At 44.2% G+C, this 19,224-nt stretch overlaps 1 protein-coding gene across 6 annotated transcripts in view; it reads right to left on the reverse strand.

Moving 5' to 3' along the window:
- Nucleotides 1-1,138: 1,138 nt before the first annotated feature.
- LOC118389120 (serine/threonine-protein kinase MARK1-like) overlaps nt 1,139-19,224 on the reverse strand; it is a 71,748-nt gene continuing 53,662 nt past the window's right edge. For 2 of the 6 annotated variants that reach the window (XM_035778890.2, XM_035778891.2), the window contains 11 exons: nt 17,737-17,856; nt 17,263-17,362; nt 16,894-17,006; nt 16,268-16,421; nt 11,554-11,726; nt 11,162-11,253; nt 10,635-10,796; nt 6,182-6,439; nt 4,726-4,752; nt 4,098-4,142; nt 1,139-3,407 (listed from right to left, as the gene is read on the reverse strand). In XM_035778890.2, coding sequence (XP_035634783.1) covers nt 3,062-3,407; nt 4,098-4,142; nt 4,726-4,752; nt 6,182-6,439; nt 10,635-10,796; nt 11,162-11,253; nt 11,554-11,726; nt 16,268-16,421; nt 16,894-17,006; nt 17,263-17,362; nt 17,737-17,856 — 1,590 coding nt within the window. In that variant the 3' untranslated portion in view covers nt 1,139-3,061. The remainder of the gene's footprint in view (nt 3,408-4,097; nt 4,143-4,725; nt 4,753-6,181; nt 6,440-10,634; nt 10,797-11,161; nt 11,254-11,553; nt 11,727-16,267; nt 16,422-16,893; nt 17,007-17,262; nt 17,363-17,736; nt 17,857-19,224) is intronic. The other 4 variants (XM_035778893.2, XM_035778895.2, XM_035778894.2 and 1 more) reach the window with 2 other exon arrangements.

The raw sequence follows: 19,224 nt of genomic DNA on the forward strand, positions 1-19,224 counted from the left end.
ACTGCTCCAAAACCGCCAAAAAAAAACCAGACTATGGTTTGCGACTGCACATGGGGACAAAGATCGTACTTTTTGGAGAAATGTCCTCTGGACTGATGAAACAAAAATAGAACTGTTTGGCCATAATGACCATTGTTATGTGGGGTGCTTTGCTGCAGGAGGGACTGGTGCACTTCACAAAATAGATGGCATCACGAGGAAAGAAAATGATGTGGATATATTGAAGCAACATCTCAAGACATCAGTCAGGAAGTTAAAGCTTGGTTGCAAATGAGTCTTCCAAATGGACAATGAGTTCAAAGTTGTGGCAAAATGGCTTAAGGACAAGAACGTCAAGGTATTGGAGTGGCCATCACACAGCCCTGACCTCAATCCCATAGATAACTTGTGGGCAGAACTGAAGAAGTGTGTGCGAGCAAGCAGGCCTACAAACCTGACTCAGTTACACCAGCTCTGTCAGGAGGAATGGGCCAAAATACACCGAACGTATTGTGGGAAGCTTGTGGAAGGCTATCTGAAACGTTTGAACCAAGTTAAACAATTTAAAGGCAATGCTGCCAAATACTAATTGAGTGTATGTAACACACTGGGAATGTGATTAAATAAATGAAAGCTTAAATAAATCATTCTCTACTATTATTCTGACATTTCACATTCTTAAAATAAAGTGGTGATACTAACTGACCTAAGACAGAGTATTTATACTAAGATGAAATGTCAGGAATGGTAAAAAACTGAGTTTAAATGTATTTGGCTGTATGTAAACTTCAGACTTCAACTGTAGGTACAAAGACTTATAGCATAAATATTGCATACAAAAGTTAAATACTTTTCAAAAGTTCATGCTTATGTGCTGTATATAAAAACTATTTTACTTAAGAAAATATTTTTGCATTATTTCAACTGCGTTTGCTTTCAGTATGAAGTTTGGCACGGCCATACACATTAGGATAACCCACCATCTACAGAGCAATACATATTTCTATACAAATTACAAAGCTCTTTCCACGATGTATCATTCCTTCATGTTACTTCATGCTAAACTGATTGGCTGTGAAGCCATGGTTTCTCAGACAAAATTAAATAGTACATACTGGTAAAAAAAAAAGAACAAATGACACCAGACATTTGCTTGAGACTCCTTTCAAGTAAGCTTTAATATTGTGCACGAGAGACTGAATCTGGATGACTCGAGCTTTCCTCGCATGTATGTTGTGGTAGGAGGGGTTTATGTGGGGGGAGGGGTTAATGGAGATGAAAGGGGCGAGGCATAATCGTTTATATTTCTTTAACACTTGCTGCTTCTCCTCTACACTTGATCTGCTAAGGCAACACAATAGACATCCTCTCTGGAAGTTGTACCGTTAACAATTAGGAATATGCATTTTTCTTCCATGTGCAGTACCCCCTCCAACCCCCCCTGCTCCCATAATGCCACAGAAAGTCAGCGGTGGAGATGTCTCGCTCAGCTTCCAGAAGGGCTCACAGCTTTTAACCTTGTTTTCATTGATTTCTTTTTGTTGACCACTCGCCTTTGCTTTTTTCCTTCTATTGTGCCTTTTGAAATGAGGAAATAAAAATGTCTGGATTCTGTTTCCACTCTCTTTGTTGTGTTAAAGGGTGCGGTCTATAGGCCCATCTCTCATCTTTACAGTAATACAACATGGAATACCATTGCACAGTTGACCCTCATTACTTTTCATACAAAATAACGAGTAGAAACGTACCAGCACTAGTGGTTATTGTACATACTCATCGCAATCACTAATTACAAAGGGGAAAAACCTCAAATAAAAACATATGTGAAACTAGTTCTATACTATTTTTCTTCTCGTACAGGTGAATGCCTCAGAAATACCAAGCAGCACATTAAAAAGGCATAATGTGGTGGAATAAATACAATATATTTTAGCAAGAAAATAAAATTGAGCACAAAACAAGTCAGACAGGTGTCGCACAGTAGCTATCAATTAACTGCAGTTCAGAAAGGAGTATGAGAAACAGAGATATAGTCACTAGTGAGGTCAAACTGCTTGGGCATCACTTTGCGTGAACCTTTCAACCTTTGGGCAGAGTAAATTGAGTGCAACTGAAAAATGTGTGGTCCTGTCAATCTACGCTGTATATTTGGGTTCTCAAAGGTAATAAAAGGACACAACATAAGATCCCTTATGTCAATTCTATGCAATAAACAGAACATTTTAAACTGCAGTGCTAACGTCATCATTCAGCTACGCTACTTGAAGGAGGATTGTGAGAATGGCCAAAATAGTGCATTACAGGAGGAATGATTTGATTAGGGCTTTGGGATGTGTAGAGTTTTGCTTTTCAACACAGATCACACCATTTGATCCCTCCTTTATTGGGAAAGGAACCTATTGTCTGTGAAAAGTAAAAAATAAGCTTGTTTTTTCTTTTCCTTGTGAGAATAAAAAATGTTTTTTTTTTCTTCTTTTCCCTAAACATTAAACTTCAGTGGAGGCAAACAATCTACAAATGTCAACAATAGAAGGAAAGAGAACTCCAAATGAAAAGAAAAAAAAACACAGTATGACACATTTAAACACACTTTCTGTACAGAAACTCAAGACTATACAATACCTGCAGACATTATGCTGAAGAGTCCTGTTTTATACAACTCTATGAACAATACAACTCAAAACATTCTCTATTTTACTGTACATGTGGAAAAAGTAGCTTTGCAGTCTGTTCTTCCAACCCCCTTTAATGGTAGTTTAGCAATGGAATTGAAATTTTGCGGCCCATTGATACAAATGTTTTCATATTATTGCAATGGTCAGTTCTCACCTCTCGTTATTAACAACAATTTTGGAATACAGGAGTTTGCCTTGGGGAGGGAAAATGGAAGTATATTTTCTCTATGTGTCGTTTCAACCAAGCAATACGGCAGTAGCCTCGAATAGCAGTAAACTCTCTTGGGCCCGACACTTGGGGCGCCCGCAAACTCAAGGAACACCAGGATTATGTCCTCTGCCCCCTCCATTTACAATGTCATATGTTAATTCTCTTTAGTTTGTTTAGTCTTCCCAAAAGTCACTTTTCACAGCTTGAGCTCGTTAGCCACTTTGGACGCGATATTCTTGAAGGCGATGGACGTGCCTGAGATCCGCTTGAAGCGCACACCGTTGAGTGAGAGGCGTGGCAGCTTGCAAACCTCCATCTCCCATTGGACCAGGCTGTCCTGGCGGGCGTCGCCGTGCACGCAGAAGAGCATGAAGCGCTCGCGCTGCTCGTAGTCGCAGTTGTTTGCGTCCAGGACCTTCCGGATCTCGCGCATCATGTCGCCGGGCTCCATGGACGAGGTGGTCTTCATGCTCCAGGTGAAGCGCAGTGAACGGGGTTTGGAGTCCCGGGAACCGTCCTCCTTGGGTTCCCCTGATGCGCTCCTGGAGAGGAACAGAACACGGACAATAGTGTTAATTGAATAGGAGATAAGTAGGTAGACGCAAAAGCAAAAATGTTTGTGAGGTGCTGACCCAATTATTATAACAATTTTTTTGACATTTCCTTTTTAAAGAGTCCTGTGACTCGGAGTATATAGAGTGTGCGTCAAAAGGCAACACACAGAACTTGTACAACCCATGTGTTCGAGACCCCATTGTAAAACGGACAACTGAATGACAGTCAAATATATGTTATTCAAAAGATTGCGCGCCGTGTAACACACACTCAGAACAGACACTTCTAGGCAGCTTAAACACGCAAAATGGCCCACCAAGGTCTAGCAAGAGCATGGTATTCAGGGTCACGCCACTTAGGCACAAACACCACCACTGTGTGACTGAGAGCATGGGGACAAAGTACACACATAACACAACAACAAAGAACAGCACAACAAGTACCGGTACGATAACAACAATGAACTAGCAATTTAAGACGGGAGACGGATAGCCACACCTAGAATTAGTCCACCTTCCGCCATCACAGTGCTAACTATACTCCACAACATGGAACAAGAATGAACCGGTGACATTGGCTTTCGATCCTGGGACTAGTAGTGACCCTCATTGACATGCCATGCTTTTATTTCGAGGTTGTTGTTACTTTTTCTGCGGGCGGCCGTGCCGATGCCTCACCTTGGGGGGTCTGTACTGCCACTGGCCTCTCCTTCAACCGTGGCCCTTTGGGAAGCAATCAGAGTTCAGAGTTCAACAGAGCAGTGGAAGGGGGTTGTCAGTGTACACACAGACGATGGGTAGGTGAAAAGGAAGAGGGTGGGATGGGGTCAAACCTACAAACATACACGGTCACGCGGCTCAACTCGTTCTGGGGAGGCAACTGGTGAGACTGCCAAAAAGGCCAACATGACGTATATCGGCAAGCTAGCTAAAAACGGACGATGATACAACGTGGAAATCATGTGAATGGAGAGCGAGATGGATGACAGAAGACATCTACAGAACACACAACACACTCAAACCAAAGAACGAAACAAGAAGTCGGAAAGTGAGTGCAGGTGTCTGCAAACTCCAAGGCATCACAGGCAAGGCCTCTCTGGGGTCTCAATCTCAGTCTGTTAGTGGTGCAGGGTCAGATAGCGGGGTGGATAATGCGGTAGGGGGTGTAGGGTTTAGGGGGATGAGTTAAGGAAGGGGGGGCTGGCACCAGGGCGTGAATGGTTGCATGTCACTGAAGAGGGCTTGGATTGCGAGGAAGAGAGGGTGTGGCGGGTGTAGACATGGTAACCATTCTGTGCGCTCCTACCTCCGGCCAGCCCTGAAAGACATAGTTCTAAAAAAAAAAAAAAAAAAACAATGAAAGAAGCAATTTAAAAATAAATTGGTTATTTTCTTTGAGTGTAGCTATGGATGGAAATAGGGAGACATAAAAGGACGTTGTGGGAAATGTTGTTCAATGATTTACTCGTAATGTGGCAGAAATGTACAAATCTAATGGTGATGGATCCACTATGTCAGCAAAGTCGATCCCAATTTTGCATTAAGAAATGATGTGCTTAAATACACATAGTGCTACATATGCTTACAGCAAGACCCCTAAATTCACTATGGGCTGATTGAAGGCACTAAGAACCAACCAGTTCATACTGGTTGGTTCATACCTACTACACATGGAAAGTCTGATTGACAATAAACTATAAGAACAAAAACAAAACATTTAATCTAAAAAAAGATTTAAAAATGTCTTCATAAAAAAAATACACATGCATTGATTGCTACAGCAACATATGATGAGTGTATAGAACCGTTCAGTGACAGGTTAGTTTGTCATGCCCTAAGGGTGGAGCCCCTGGCTGGTGATAAAAACAGGCTCGTTTTACCCAGTGCCCTTGACTGACTGCAGCACGGTCACAGATACTGCAGACGCCGCAGTCTCTGTGTGTGTGTGTGTGCATAAGAAAGAGAGACTGCATGCATTTCTATATGCGTGTCTGTGCTTTTGCGTGTGGTCCTGCAAGTGTATCTGTAGGCAGCCCACGTCTCTCTCAGAGCAGATCCTGGTCACCGCAGGCTCAGCTAGGGGAATAGGGACTGGCGCTACGGGGTGAAGTTTACCCTAGGTACAGATCTATGATCATCTTTCTCTTCCTCAATCCTTACCTTAACCATTAGTGGGGAAAATGCTAAACTGACCCAAGATCAGTGTCTAAGGTCAACTTTACCCTTCGCAGTGGTGTCCCCTGCTAATGCAGGATTGAGAGAGAAAGAGGAACCCAATCACACTTTCTCTATTATCTCTCTCCACACTCACTCAAAGCAGCCTTGTACCTTACACGGTACCCTAGTAAATAACTAGATATACTGGCTAGTACAAAATGTGCAGCTGTTACTTTCAATATCAGATGCAAAGGCTGGGTAAATATGGCCCTAAGGAAGGGAAACATGTTACATGATGTGTAGCAAGTTGGGGTCAATTCCATTTCAATAAAGTCAATTCAGGAACTAAATTGTAATTGCCGTTTACATGCTGAATTGAAATGGAATTGACACTAGTTATGCAGTGTAATATTGTAAATATCAGACCTGGGTCAAATACATTGTCAGATACTTTTAAATAATGGAGATCCGCCCGGTACAATAGAACCTATAGAATAAAGGATAAATCAAGCGCACCTAAAATACTTGAAGGTAGGCTATCTGTCTATTTATCCCAGGTCTGGCAAACACATCAGTATGGTGCATTTCCGTCCATTTCCACTGACCTGCGGACAAACTTGGAGGTGATCTTGCTGATGATGCCTGTGGAGGTGCCCCTGCGCGCCTGGGACAGAGCCCCCGTGTCATGGGAGAGCGTGGGAGAGGCGGGTGGACCGTTGTAGGTGGCCGAGCGGCGGTCGCGAAGTTGGGCACCGTGGAAGGTGGAGCGGCTAGAGGAGCCGCGGGGGAAGCGCGTGCGGTCGGGCGGCGTGGCGGCCGTGCTGCTGCTGATGCTGTGTGCCGACGGCGAGGCCGTGGGGGGGCTACGAAGGTAGAGTGAGAGGCAAGAAATACCGATAAGAAATATCACCTAACATAAATACATTGGTAGTAATAGAACAGTATACAAATAAAGTTACATCTCTCACTTTTAGGAAATACACTGCTCGAAAAAAATAAAGGGAACACTAAAATAACACATCCTAGATCTGAATGAATGAAATATTCTTATTAAATACTTTTTTCTTTACATAGTTGAATGTGCTGACAACAAAATCACACAAAAATGATCAATGGAAATCAAATGTATCAACCCATGGAGGTTTGGATTTGGAGTCACACTCAAAATTAAAGTGGAAAACCACACTACAGGCTGATCCAACTTTGATGTAATGTCCTTAAAACAAGTCAAAATGAGGCTCAGTAGTGTGTGTGGCCTCCACGTGCCTGTATGACCTCCCTACAATGCCTGGGCATGTTCCTGATGAGGTGGTGGATGGTCTGAGGGATCTCCTCCCAGACCTGGACTAAATCATCCGCCAACTCCTGGACAGGCTGTGGTGCAACGTGTCGTTGGTGGATGGAGCGAGACATGATGTCCCAGATGTGCTCAATTGGATTCAGGTCTGGGCGGGCCAGTCCATAGCATCAATGCCTTCCTCTTGCAGGAACTGTTGACACACTCCAGCCACATGAGGTCTAGCATTGTCTTGCATTATGAGGAACCCAGGGCCAACCGCACCAGCATATGGTCTCAAAAGGGGTCTGAGGATCTCATCTCAGTACCAAATGGCAGTCAGGCTACCTCTGGCGTGACTGACCCACCGCCAAACCGGTCATGCTGGAGGATGTTGCAGGCAGCAGAACGTTCTCCACGGCGTCTCTAGACTGTCACGTCTGTCACATGTGCTCAGTGTGAACCTGCTTTCATCTGTGAAGAGCACAGGGTGCCAGTGGCGAATTTGCCAATCTTGGTGTTCTCTGGCAAATGAAAAACGTCCTGCCTGTGGACGTCGGGCCCTCATACCACCCTCATGGAGTCTGTTTCTGACCGTTTGAGCAGACACATGCACATTTGTGGCCTGCTGGAGGTCATTTTATGCAACTGTTCAGGGAAGTCAGGAACCAATACAGTCAGTCAGTCAGGAAAGCCAAGGCCAGCTTCTTCAGGCAGAAGTTTGCATCCTGTAGCTCCAACTCCAAAAAGTTCTGGGACACTGTGAGGTCCATGGAGAACAAGAGCACCTCCTCCCAGCTGCCCACTGCACTGAGGCTAGGGAACACGGTCACCACCGACAAATCCATGATTATCGAAAACTTCAACAAGCATTTCTCAACGGCTGGCCATGCCTTCCGCCTGGCTACTCCTACCTCGGCCAACAGCTCCGGCCCCCCCGCAGCTCCTCGCCCAAGCCTCTCCAGGTTCTCCTTTACCCAAATCCAGATAGCAGATGTTCTGAAAGAGCTGCAAAACCTGGACCCGTATAAATCAGCTGGGCTTGACAATCTGGCCCCTCTATTTCTGAAACTATCCGCTGCCATTGTTGCAACCCCTATTACCAGCCTGTTCAACCCCTCTTTCATATCGTCTGAGTTCCCCAAGGATTGGAAAGCTGCCGCAGTCATCCCCCTCTTCAAAGGGGGAGACACCCTGGACCCAAACTGTTACAGACCTATATCCATTATGCCCTGCCTATCTAAGGTCTTCGAAATCAAAGTCAACAAACAGGTCACTGACCATCTCGAATCCCACCGTACCTTCTCCGCTATGCACTCTGGTTTCCTTGCCGGTCACTGGTGCACCTCAGCCACACTCAAAGTACTAAACGACATCATAACCGCCATCGATAAAAGACAGTACTGTGCAGCCGTCTTCATCGACCTTGCCAAGGCTTTCGACTCTGTCAATCACCATATTCTTATCGGCAGACTCAGTAGCCTCGGTTTTTCGGATGACTGCCTTGCCTGGTTCACCAATTACTTTGCAGACAGAGTTCAGTGTGTCAAATCGGAGGGCATGCTGTCCGGTCATCTGGCAGTCTCTATGGGGGTGCCACAGGGTTCAATTCTCGGGCCGACTCTTTTCTCTGTATATATCAATGATGTTGCTCTTGCTGCGGGCGATTCCCTGATCCACCTCTACGCAGACGACACCATTCTATATACTTTCGGCCAGTCATTGGACACTGTGTTATCTAACCTCCAAACGAGCTTCAATGCCATACAACACTCCTTCCGTGGCCTCCAACTGCTCTTAAACGCTAGTAAAACCAAATGCATGCTTTTCAACCGATCGCTGCCTGCACCCGCATGCCCGACTTGCATCACCACCCTGGATGGTTCCGACCTTGAATATGCGGACACCTATAAGTACCTAGGTGTCTGGCAAGACTGCAAACTCTCCTTCCAGACCCATATCAAACATCTCCAATCGAAAATCAAATCAAGAGTCGGCTTTCTATTCCGCAACAAAGCCTCCTTCACTCACGCTGCCAAGCTTACCCTAGTAAAACTGACTATCCTACCGATCCTCGACTTCGGCGATGTCATCTACAAAATTGCTTCCAACACTCTACTCAGCAAACTGGATGCAGTTTATCACAGTGCCATCCGTTTTGTCACTAAAGCACCTTATACTACCCACCACTGCGACTTGTATGCTCTAGTCGGCTGGCCCTCGCTACATATTCGTCGCCAGACCCACTGGCTCCAGGTCATCTACAAGGCCATGTTAGGTAAAGCTCCGCCTTATCTCAGTTCACTGGTCACGATGGCAACACCCATCCGTAGCACGCGCTCCAGCAGGTGTATCTCACTGATCATCCCTAAAGCCAACACCTCATTCGGCCGCCTTTCGTTCCAGTACTCTGCTGCCTGTGACTGGAACGAATTTCAAAAATCGCTGAAGTTGGAGACTTTTATCTCCCTCACCAACTTCAAACATCAGCTATCTGAGCAGCTAACCGATCGCTGCAGCTGTACATAATCTATTGGTAAATAGCCCACCCATTTTCACCTACCTCATCCCCACAGTTTTTATTTATTTACTTTTCTGCTCTTTTGCACACCAATATCTCTTCCTGTACATGATCATCTGATCATTTATCACTCCAGTGTTAATCTGCAAAATTGTAATTATTCGCCTACCTCCTCATGCCTTTTGCACACATTGTATATAGACTCCCCTTTTTTTTCTACTGTGTTATTGACTTGTTAATTGTTTACTCCATGTGTAACTCTGTGTTGTCTGTTCACACTGCTATGCTTTATCTTGGCCAGGTCGCAGTTGCAAATGAGAACTTGTTCTCAACTAGCCTACCTGGTTAAATAAAGGTTAAATAAATCTAATAATTTTTTTTGCAGGGCTCTGGCAGTGCTCCTCCGGGCCCTCATACCACCCTCATGGAGTCTGTTTCTGACCGTTTGAGCAGACACATGCAGATTTGTGGCCTGCTGGAGGTCATTTTGCAGGGCTCTGGCAGTGCTTCTCCTGCTCCTCCATGCACAAAGGCGGAGGTAGCGGTCCTGCTGCTGGGTTGTTGCGCTCCTACGGCTTCCTCCACGTCTCCTGATGTACTGGCCTGTCTCCTGGTAGCGCATCCATGCTCTGGACACTACGCTGCCAGACACAGCAAACCTTCTTGCCACAGCTCGCATTGATGTCCCATCCTGGATGAGCTGCACTACCTGAGCCACTTGTGTGGGTTGTAGACTCCGTCTCATGCTACCACTAGAGTGAAAGCACTGCCAGCATTCAAAAGTGACCAAAACATCAGCCAGGAAGCATAGGAACTGAGAAGTGGTCTGTGGTCCCCACCTGTAGAACCACTCCTTTATTGGGGGTGTCTTGCTAATTGCCTATAATTTCCACCTGTTGTCTATTCCATTTGCACAACAGCATGTGAAATTTAATGTCAATCAGTGTTGCTTCCTAAGTGGACAGTTTGATTTCACAGAAGTGTGATTGACTTGGAGTTACATTGTGTTGTTTAAGTGTTCCCTTTATTTTTTTGAGCAGTGTAGTATCATAGGGCAATGAAAAACCATGGACATTATAACAAGTCATTTCTCCCAGTTCCTCAACCCTCCATTGTCTGATACCCTCGCTCAACTCCTACCCGTAGGTACTTCATTTAGATCGGGGGGGGTATAGGCTAGTGTTTAGCAATTTATATAACTTGGGGCCCTTCCTGCTTGGGACTTCAGCCCCCTCTCGCTCTCTCTAGCCCCCTAGCTCACCCCTTGTACTCCGCGTTGTCGTCTATGGGAGGCAGTGGGGACTTGATTGGGTGGCCCGATGCCGACATGGACTTGACGTGACGCGGACGAGTGGAAGGGACAGCTGAGGTTGCCCCTGGCGATGGTGAGGAGCCACTGGCCGAGCCTGACATCTCAGTCAGACTGAGAGACCGAGAGAGAGAGAGAGAGAGACAGAAAGCGAGAGTGTGAAAAGGATGGTGAGAGATCGAGAAGGGAAAATCGAGTGAACGGGGAGGGTGGGGGAAGAGAAATAAGGTGAAAGATAAAGGGGTAAAGAGAGGACAAGAGAAGGGTCACAGGAGGAAGAATTACAAGGAAAGGAAAGCAGGATAGAGGGGTAGAGGGGGGAAAAGATCAGGGAGAGAGTCAGTTCTAGTCACACTCCAAGGCCTATGTATTTACTTTGTAGTTACATAGGCAGGTAAACATTATTAGAAGCAATCAAATGATCAACAGCAAACAAAGTTGCCGTGGTAGCAGCATTGGATACCCATCGCCCTCCTCACCTGCAGTCCTTGCCATTGGGAATCGCCGTGTAGTGATCTGTGCTCGACCGCTCACACACATACGTGTTCCTCCTGGTCATAGCGTTACTGTTCTGTGGTTCACACACACACACACACACTTCAATAACTTATTTCACAATACAAACTATTTATGTTCTGACAGTCCCACAAAATAAAAACCATAAGAAGCGAAGCGTCTTGTGACTGGTTACGACAGTTTAGTCTGATGGGTTCTAAGTTACTTTGGGAATGACCAACTTTCCAGTACATTTTGGGATAAAAAACTACTTTCTGTGCCCATCATCCCCTGCTTACTTGGAGGAAGAAACTGCTGAAACTTTAGCCCCCTGAATATTATAAAACATATACTGTATAACACTTTGACCCCTCACCCCTGAGGCGGTGGATGACTTCTTCCTCTCCTGCGCCACCAGCGGCGAGGTGGGCACGTCGGCCTTGGAACCGGCCGTGCCAAGCTTGTGGGCGGCATCGCCCTTGTCGCTCTCCACGCTGTTGGCCTGCGTCCGCTTGGTGTAGGACATAGATGGGGGGATAGAGGGCGCCACTGAGGAGCCACAGAGCAATGACATGATTAGTACGGACTTTATTATTCTTTATTTAACATGGGAGTCCCATTGTGGATTCCGCAGAGTTAGGGTAAATACCATTTAACTTCAGTCGATAAAGAACATTTATATAATAATGATAGTTGAACAGTTGAAACTACATTTGTATATTTTATTGACTGGCTTGAATGGTATTCACCTAAAATTTCCACTGGTCTTCATTAATTAAACATTTCCATTGGATGTAGGCAACATGTTTGTAAGTCGCTCTGGATAAGAGCGTCTGCTAAATGACTTAAATGTAAATGTAAAGAAAGCTCTGCTTGCACACAGTTCAAATGTAAAGGGAACTTCCTTAGGCTAATCAGTTAAACTTAAAGGGATATTTCAGAATTTTGGCAATGAAGTACTCTCTACTTCCCCAGAGTACATTGAACTCGTTCAGTTTGAAGGAAGTTGCCAACTACCATCAGCGCAATTGTTAACTAGCGTTAGCAAAATGACGAAGTCTTTAGAGCCCCACAGTAGAGGTGTCATAATACCCATAAAACCTAGCGGTCAAACTGGGAAAGGGTTCCAATCCTTTTTCCACCATTCATTTTAACCATAGGGAATTTTAGAAACACATAAAATAAGGGCCGTTTCGTGTAGGCTTACCTTGGCGTGACGTTTTGATAACTATGTAAATCACTCTCGTACAAGGTGACTTGTCAATATATTCTATTTACTCTCAGATTCAAAAATACTACAAATTCCTGCATGTCATCTCTAGCTGACACCTTTGCTAACAGGTAGTGACAATTTCAACTTGCACAAGACATTTCACAGAATTGCACATTTTAAAAAACGTGGCAAATGTATTCATCACTAAATTTAGCTAACAGATAGTTAATCCAGAGAATTTTACCTTTGCCTTGATTTGGTAGTCTCGTTCAGATCATCATGGCATTTGTAGTTATTTATGATAACCACATTAGCAGCTAATTAGAATTATATGTTGTTGGGGGTTTTTTTTGGAGGGGGGATATATTGATAAATGCCACCTTGTCCTAGAGAGATTTACACTGTTATCAAAACATTATGCCTACTTGAAAACACAGCCCTCATTTTAAGTGTTCCTAAAATACTCCATGGGAAAAAGAGAATAGAAATCAAATCAAATCAAAAAATCAAATCAAATTTTATTTGTCACATACACATGGTTAGCAGATGTTAAATGCGAGTGTAGCGAAATGCTTGTGCTTCTAGTTCCGACAATGCAGTGATAACCAACAAGTAATCTAACTAACAATTCCAAAACTACTGTCTTATACACAGTGTAAGGGGATAAGGAATATGTACATAAGGATATATGAATGAGTGATGGTACAGAGCAGCATACAGTAGATGGTATCGAGTACAGTATATACATATGAGATGAGTGTGTAGACAAAGTAAACAAAGTGGCATAGTTAAAGTGGCTAGTGATACATGTGTTACATAAGGATGCAGTCGATGATGTAGAGTACAGTATATACATATGCATATGAGATGAATAATGTAGGGTAAGTAACATTATATAAGGTAGCATTGTTTAAAGTGGCTAGTGATATATTTACATAATTCCCATCAATTCCCATTATTAAAATGGCTGGAGTTGGGTCAGTGTCAATGACAGTGTGTTGGCAGCAGCCACTCACACTGTTAGTGGTGGCTGTTTAACAGTCTGATGGCCTTGAGATAGAAGCTGTTTTTCAGTCTCTCGGTCCCAGCTTTGATGCACCTGTACTGACCTCGCCTTCTGGATGATAGCGGGGTGAACAGGCAGTGGTTCGGGTGGTTGATGTCCTTGATGATCTTTATGGCCTTCCTGTAACAACGGGTGGTGTAGGTGTCCTGGAGGGCAGGTAGTTTGCCCCCGGTGATGCGTTGTGCAGTCCTCACTACCCTCTGGAGAGCCTTACGGTTGAGGGCGGAGCAGTTGCCGTACCAGGCGGTGATACAGCCCGCCAGGATGCTCTCGATTGTGCATCTGTAGAAGTTTGTGAGTGCTTTTGGTGACAAGCCGAATTTCTTCAGCCTCCTGAGGTTGAATAGGCGCTGCTGCGCCTTCTTCACGACGCTGTCAGTGTGAGTGGACCAATTCAGTTTGTCTGTGATGTGTACGCCGAGGAACTTAAAACTAGCTACCCTCTCCACTACTGTTCCATCGATGTGGATAGGGGGTGTTCCCTCTGCTGTTTCCTGAAGTCCACAATCATCTCCTTAGTTTTGTTGACGTTGAGTGTGAGGTTATTTTCCTGACACCACACTCCGAGGGCCCTCACCTCCTCCCTGTAGGCCGTCTCGTCGTTGTTGGTAATCAAGCCTACCACTGTTGTGTCGTCCGCAAACTTGATGATTGAGTTGGAGGCGTGCGTGGCCACGCAGTCGTGGGTGAACAGGGAGTACAGGAGAGGGCTCAGAACGCACCCTTGTGGGGCCCCCGTGTTGAGGATCAGCGGGGAGGAGATGTTGTTGCCTACCCTCACCACCTGGGGGCGGCCCGTCAGGAAGTCCAGTACCCAGTTGCACAGGGCGGGGTCGAGACCCAGGGTCTCGAGCTTGATGACGAGCTTGGAGGGTACTATGGTGTTGAATGCCGAGCTGTAGTCGATGAACAGCATTCTCACATAGGTATTCCTCTTGTCCAGGTGGGTTAGGGCAGTGTGCAGTGTGGTTGAGATTGCATCGTCTGTGGACCTATTTGGGCGGTAAGCAAATTGGAGTGGGTCTAGGGTGTCAGGTAGGGTGGAGGTGATATGGTCCTTGACTAGTCTCTCAAAGCACTTCATGATGACGGAAGTGAGTGCTACGGGGCGGTAGTCGTTTAGCTCAGTTACCTTAGCTTTCTTTAGAACCATTTCCTTGTTTGACCTCTAGGTTTTATGGTTATTATGACTTATACTGTGGTACTTATACTATAGACAAGGGCTTTGCAACCCTGTTCCTGGAGAGCTACCCTCCTGTAGGTTTTTAATCCAACCCCAGTTGTAACTAACCTGATTTCAGCTTATCAACCAGCCAATTACAGTGCCTTCAGAAAGTTTTCATACCCCTTGACCCATTCCACATCTTGTGTTACAGCTGACATTTAATGGTTTAAATTGATTCCCCCCCTCACCCATCTATACACAATACCCCATAATGACAAAGTGAACATGTTTTTAGAAATGTTTGCAAATATATTGAAAATGAAATACATTAATATCTGATTGACATAAGTATTCACACCTCTTAGTCAATACATCTTAGAATAACCTTTGGCAGTGATTACAGCTGTGAGTCTTTCTGGGTAAGTTTCTAATAGCTTTGCACACCTGGATTGTACAATATTTGCCCTTTATTCTTTTTAACATCCTTCTAGCTCTGTCAAGTTGGTTGTTCATCATTGCTGGACAGCCATTTTCAAGTCTTGCCATAGATCTTCAAGCGGATTTAAGTCAAAACTGTAACTTGGCCACTCAGGAACGTTCAATGTCAGTCTTGGTAAGCAACTCCTGTGTATATCTGTCCTTGTGTTTAAGGTTATTGTCCTGCTGAAAGGTGAATTTGTCTCCCAGTATCTGCTGGAAAGCAGACAAGGTTTTCCTCTTGGACTTTGCCTGCGCTTAGCACCATTCCGTCTCTATTCAGCTTCTTTTTATCCTAAAAAAACTCTCTAGTTCTTGCAGATGACAAGCATACCCATAACATGATGCAGCCACCACCATGCTTGAAAATATGAAGAAGGGTACTCATTGATGCGTTTGCCCCAAACAAAACACTTTGCATTCAGGACATAAACTTCATTTCTTTGCCACATTTCTTGCAGTTTTATTTTAGTGCCTTACTGAAAACAGGATGCATGTTTTGGAATATTTTTATTCTGTTGAGGCTTCCTTCTTTTCACTCTAATTTAGGCTAGTATTGTGGAGTAACTACAATGTTGTTGATCCATCCTCAGTTTTCACCAATCATAACCATTAAGCTTTGTAACCGTTTAAAAAAAGTTACCATTGGCCTCATAGTGAAATCCCTGAGCGGTTTCCTTCCTCCCCGGCAACGGAGTTAGGAAGGATGCCTGTATGTTTGTAGTGACTGGGTGTATTGATACGCCATCCAAAGTGTAATGAATAACTTCAATGCTAGTGACACACAATTTCAACTTAACACATTTTAAATTCAGGCTGTAACAACAAAATATGGAAAAAGTCCAGGGGCGTGAACACTTTCTGAAGGCACTGTAAGGTGCGCTACATTAGAGTTGGAGTGAAAACCTACAGTACGGTAGCGCTCCAGGAACATGGTTGGACAGAGCCCTGCTGTAGACTTCCATTCATTGCGCTTATGCTCGTTAGCATTGGCTCGCAAAACTACCTCCAACTTCCTTTATACTGGACACAGAGACATAAAAATGCCAAAATCCAGAACTCTTTAAGATACGATTTTCCATTATATAATAATAATATTTTTCTGTAATAATGGTGATAAAACTAAAATCTTGTTTGAGATTCAAGATGGTCGACAATGTTGTCCTTACCATGGTCACTGAAGCGCCGCTGCTTCTGGTTGGCCGATATGCTGCGTGTGACCTTGGAGTGGGCTGGCGATTGGCTGGAACTGTTGTTGGCCTCGCTGCTGGGCCGTGACCTTTGACACAGGTTGCTATTGGACAGCGACTCGCTCCCCTCAAACTGTCCAATGAAATAGAGGGGGAGTCATTGCACACATTATAACGTGGTGGTCATGTGGACTTGAAGGTAGACTGCAATATGACAGCCGTGTGGCGAATTCCTGCTTATAGAAATCAACAAGAAAATTCAAACCTACCAAGATCGCCACTTTTGGCTCTTCCCATGCTTCAAGGGAGGGTGTAAATTGGGAAGAGGAAATGATGGCAGTCGTGGCAGATCAGAATTTTGTTGATGTCTGTAAGCAGGAATTTCTAAAGTATAGTCATTTTGACCTCAGACTGTCAGTCTTTAATCCATAAATCCCAATAAGAATTTTAAAGTGGATACCCCTTATCTCAGCTTCATAGCAGACCAAGTGGGGGCTGCCGTTTTGTGGTTTTCGAATAAAGGAATAAGTCTTTAATGTGTGTATCCATAGGATACATATGGTTTGTGAAGTCTGTCATTAGTATGGCTATAGCGCATGTCTCACCTCGGCTGGTTTCCTGCCCAAAAGGAGGTAAGTGGCCATGGTCTCGTCGTACTTCTGTCCCGTTAACGCATCTGTGATGTCCTCTTTTGGGAAGCCCATGGTTATCATCAGTTCTGTAAGGAGAGGAGGGAACATAACACACTATGAATGACTTAATGACATGAAAATCACATAATTTGTCGTCTAATTCGAATGTCACACCTGATGTTCCCTTTAGAATAATAAAGTTATTGTATTTAAAAAATTTTAAAAAATTGTGGCATGGAAGTGATCTTTTTCACAAAATACAGCTTGTTACAAAACAGCCCATAAGTGAGGAAGGGAGAGTGTCCAATCAGACGATTACAATATTGGGCGTATGTGACTGACCTATCCGTTTGGTGTCGTTCCAGTCCGGTTCCGGTTCCTGATGGGGCTTCAGCTCCTCCTCCTCATGGCCCACGTTCATCCAGCGGTCTCTCATGATTTGCTGAGGGGGGAGACAGACAGATAGACCAATGGACAAACAGAGACAGAAAGATAGACAGAGAGGACAAAACAGATTCAGCATAGTGAAAATCACGAGACTTTGCACGCTCAAGTTGGATTTAGTAAGATGTAGAACATTTTTTTTTTAACTCTGAAAAACACATCAGTGTTTCAGCGACTAGAAGCCATTGGTTTAACGTGTCTTCTTTAGTTTCATGAAGGCCAGCTGTAGACGTGAACAAGAGATTTCTTTATCTACATGTCTGTATGAGCACGCACATGTGGTATGTGTTTGAGTCTATAAGTGTTTTTCCGTGCATGTGTGTGTGACCGTACATGTGTCAGTGTGTGTGTGTCCCTCGCTTTCTCGCTTACCTCCAGACTGCTCCGTTTGCCAGGGTTGAGCACCAATAGTTTCTTCAGCAGGTTTTCACAGTCTGTAGACATGTAGAAAGGAATACGATACTTCCCTCTCAGCACGCGTTCTCTCAGCTCCTATGGAGGGAGATAGAGAGTAGAGTTTTGGGGTTAGGGGTCAATCTCTAGACATGTACAAAGGAGTACGATACCTCCCTCTTAGCATTCTCTCTCAGCTCCTACACAGGACAATTAACAACAATAACAGTGGATGAGACTTTTTGGCCAAAGGAAGAGACTTTACCCCTCAACACTATTTGTCAGGAAAATGTCAAATATGTCATTGGAGCATGTCAAATAGTGTTACCAAAAACAGTGTTTTTGTTTTTTTTGCAGTACTGTATAAGGCCGATGTAACTTCAAGTGTAACCAAAAACTATTTAGCACTGAGAACTGTGGAACAACTGACACCGCAGAATTCAACAATGGTAGTAACTGAAGGAGACTGATGTGTCCCACATTGGAAATAAGTGGCTCCACACACGTGCACACGCCTCCCCTTGGGAGAATCAAAGGGCAGGGATCTGCTGATCAGCATAAAGCACGACCTCCAGGCTACCATCCCTCTCGCTTTCTCTTTCCATCTGTTCCATACATCCATCCCATGCCCCACCACACATGTTCTTCAAGCATGTAGGCCTATCACAGTTGTAAGTGAGAATAAGCATTGGTCTGAAGCCGAACAAGGAAATTCACATGAGCACCAGAATGCCTATTCCACCCATGCTCTACCAAGGTTTTCAAGCACACAGCTTTGACCTACTACAGTAGCTATGTTGGGATTGTACTTCAAACTATGTGTAGGCAGGTTGCTTAGGATTCAAACCTTCTCAAACAGCCTAATTGACACTCTTAGAGGTGCTTCCACAATAATGTGATTTGTAACGCATGCAAGGTAAAGTATTGGATTCTTCACACACCACAGTAGGACATCCTATCCTATTACGCTACCTTTTCATGTTTTTATTATTATAATGAAAACAAGCTTCCCTTTCATACTTACTGTTAGCTTACCTGTGTAACATTGACATAAGCTCAGAACCACTTGTGTTTCAAACATGGTTGTATTTGATAAATTCCTGTGCTGAGCAATGACCTACTACAGTAGCTATGTTCATTACCTCTGTCAAAATAATGTGTGGCTTAAAGTTGTTTGTTCTTGTATTTCTCTTTGCAGTGAAGATGGTCGCGCAAGAAAAATACACCTTTACAATAGGTATATATCTAAAAATGCATACAGCCAAATGACATAGATATACACTACGGTTCAAAAGTTGAGTCACTTAGAAATGTTGTTGTTGAAAAAAAAAAAATGGCCCATAAAAAATAAAATCATCAAATTGATCAGAAATACAGTGTAGACATTGTTAATGTTGTAAATTATTATTGTAGCTGGAAACGGCCTGGAGTGGCCTAGCCAGTCTCCAGATCTGAACCCAATAGAAC

Source organism: Oncorhynchus keta, chromosome 10, assembly GCF_023373465.1.
Source record: "Oncorhynchus keta strain PuntledgeMale-10-30-2019 chromosome 10, Oket_V2, whole genome shotgun sequence".
Classification (NCBI taxonomy): domain Eukaryota; kingdom Metazoa; phylum Chordata; class Actinopteri; order Salmoniformes; family Salmonidae; genus Oncorhynchus; species Oncorhynchus keta.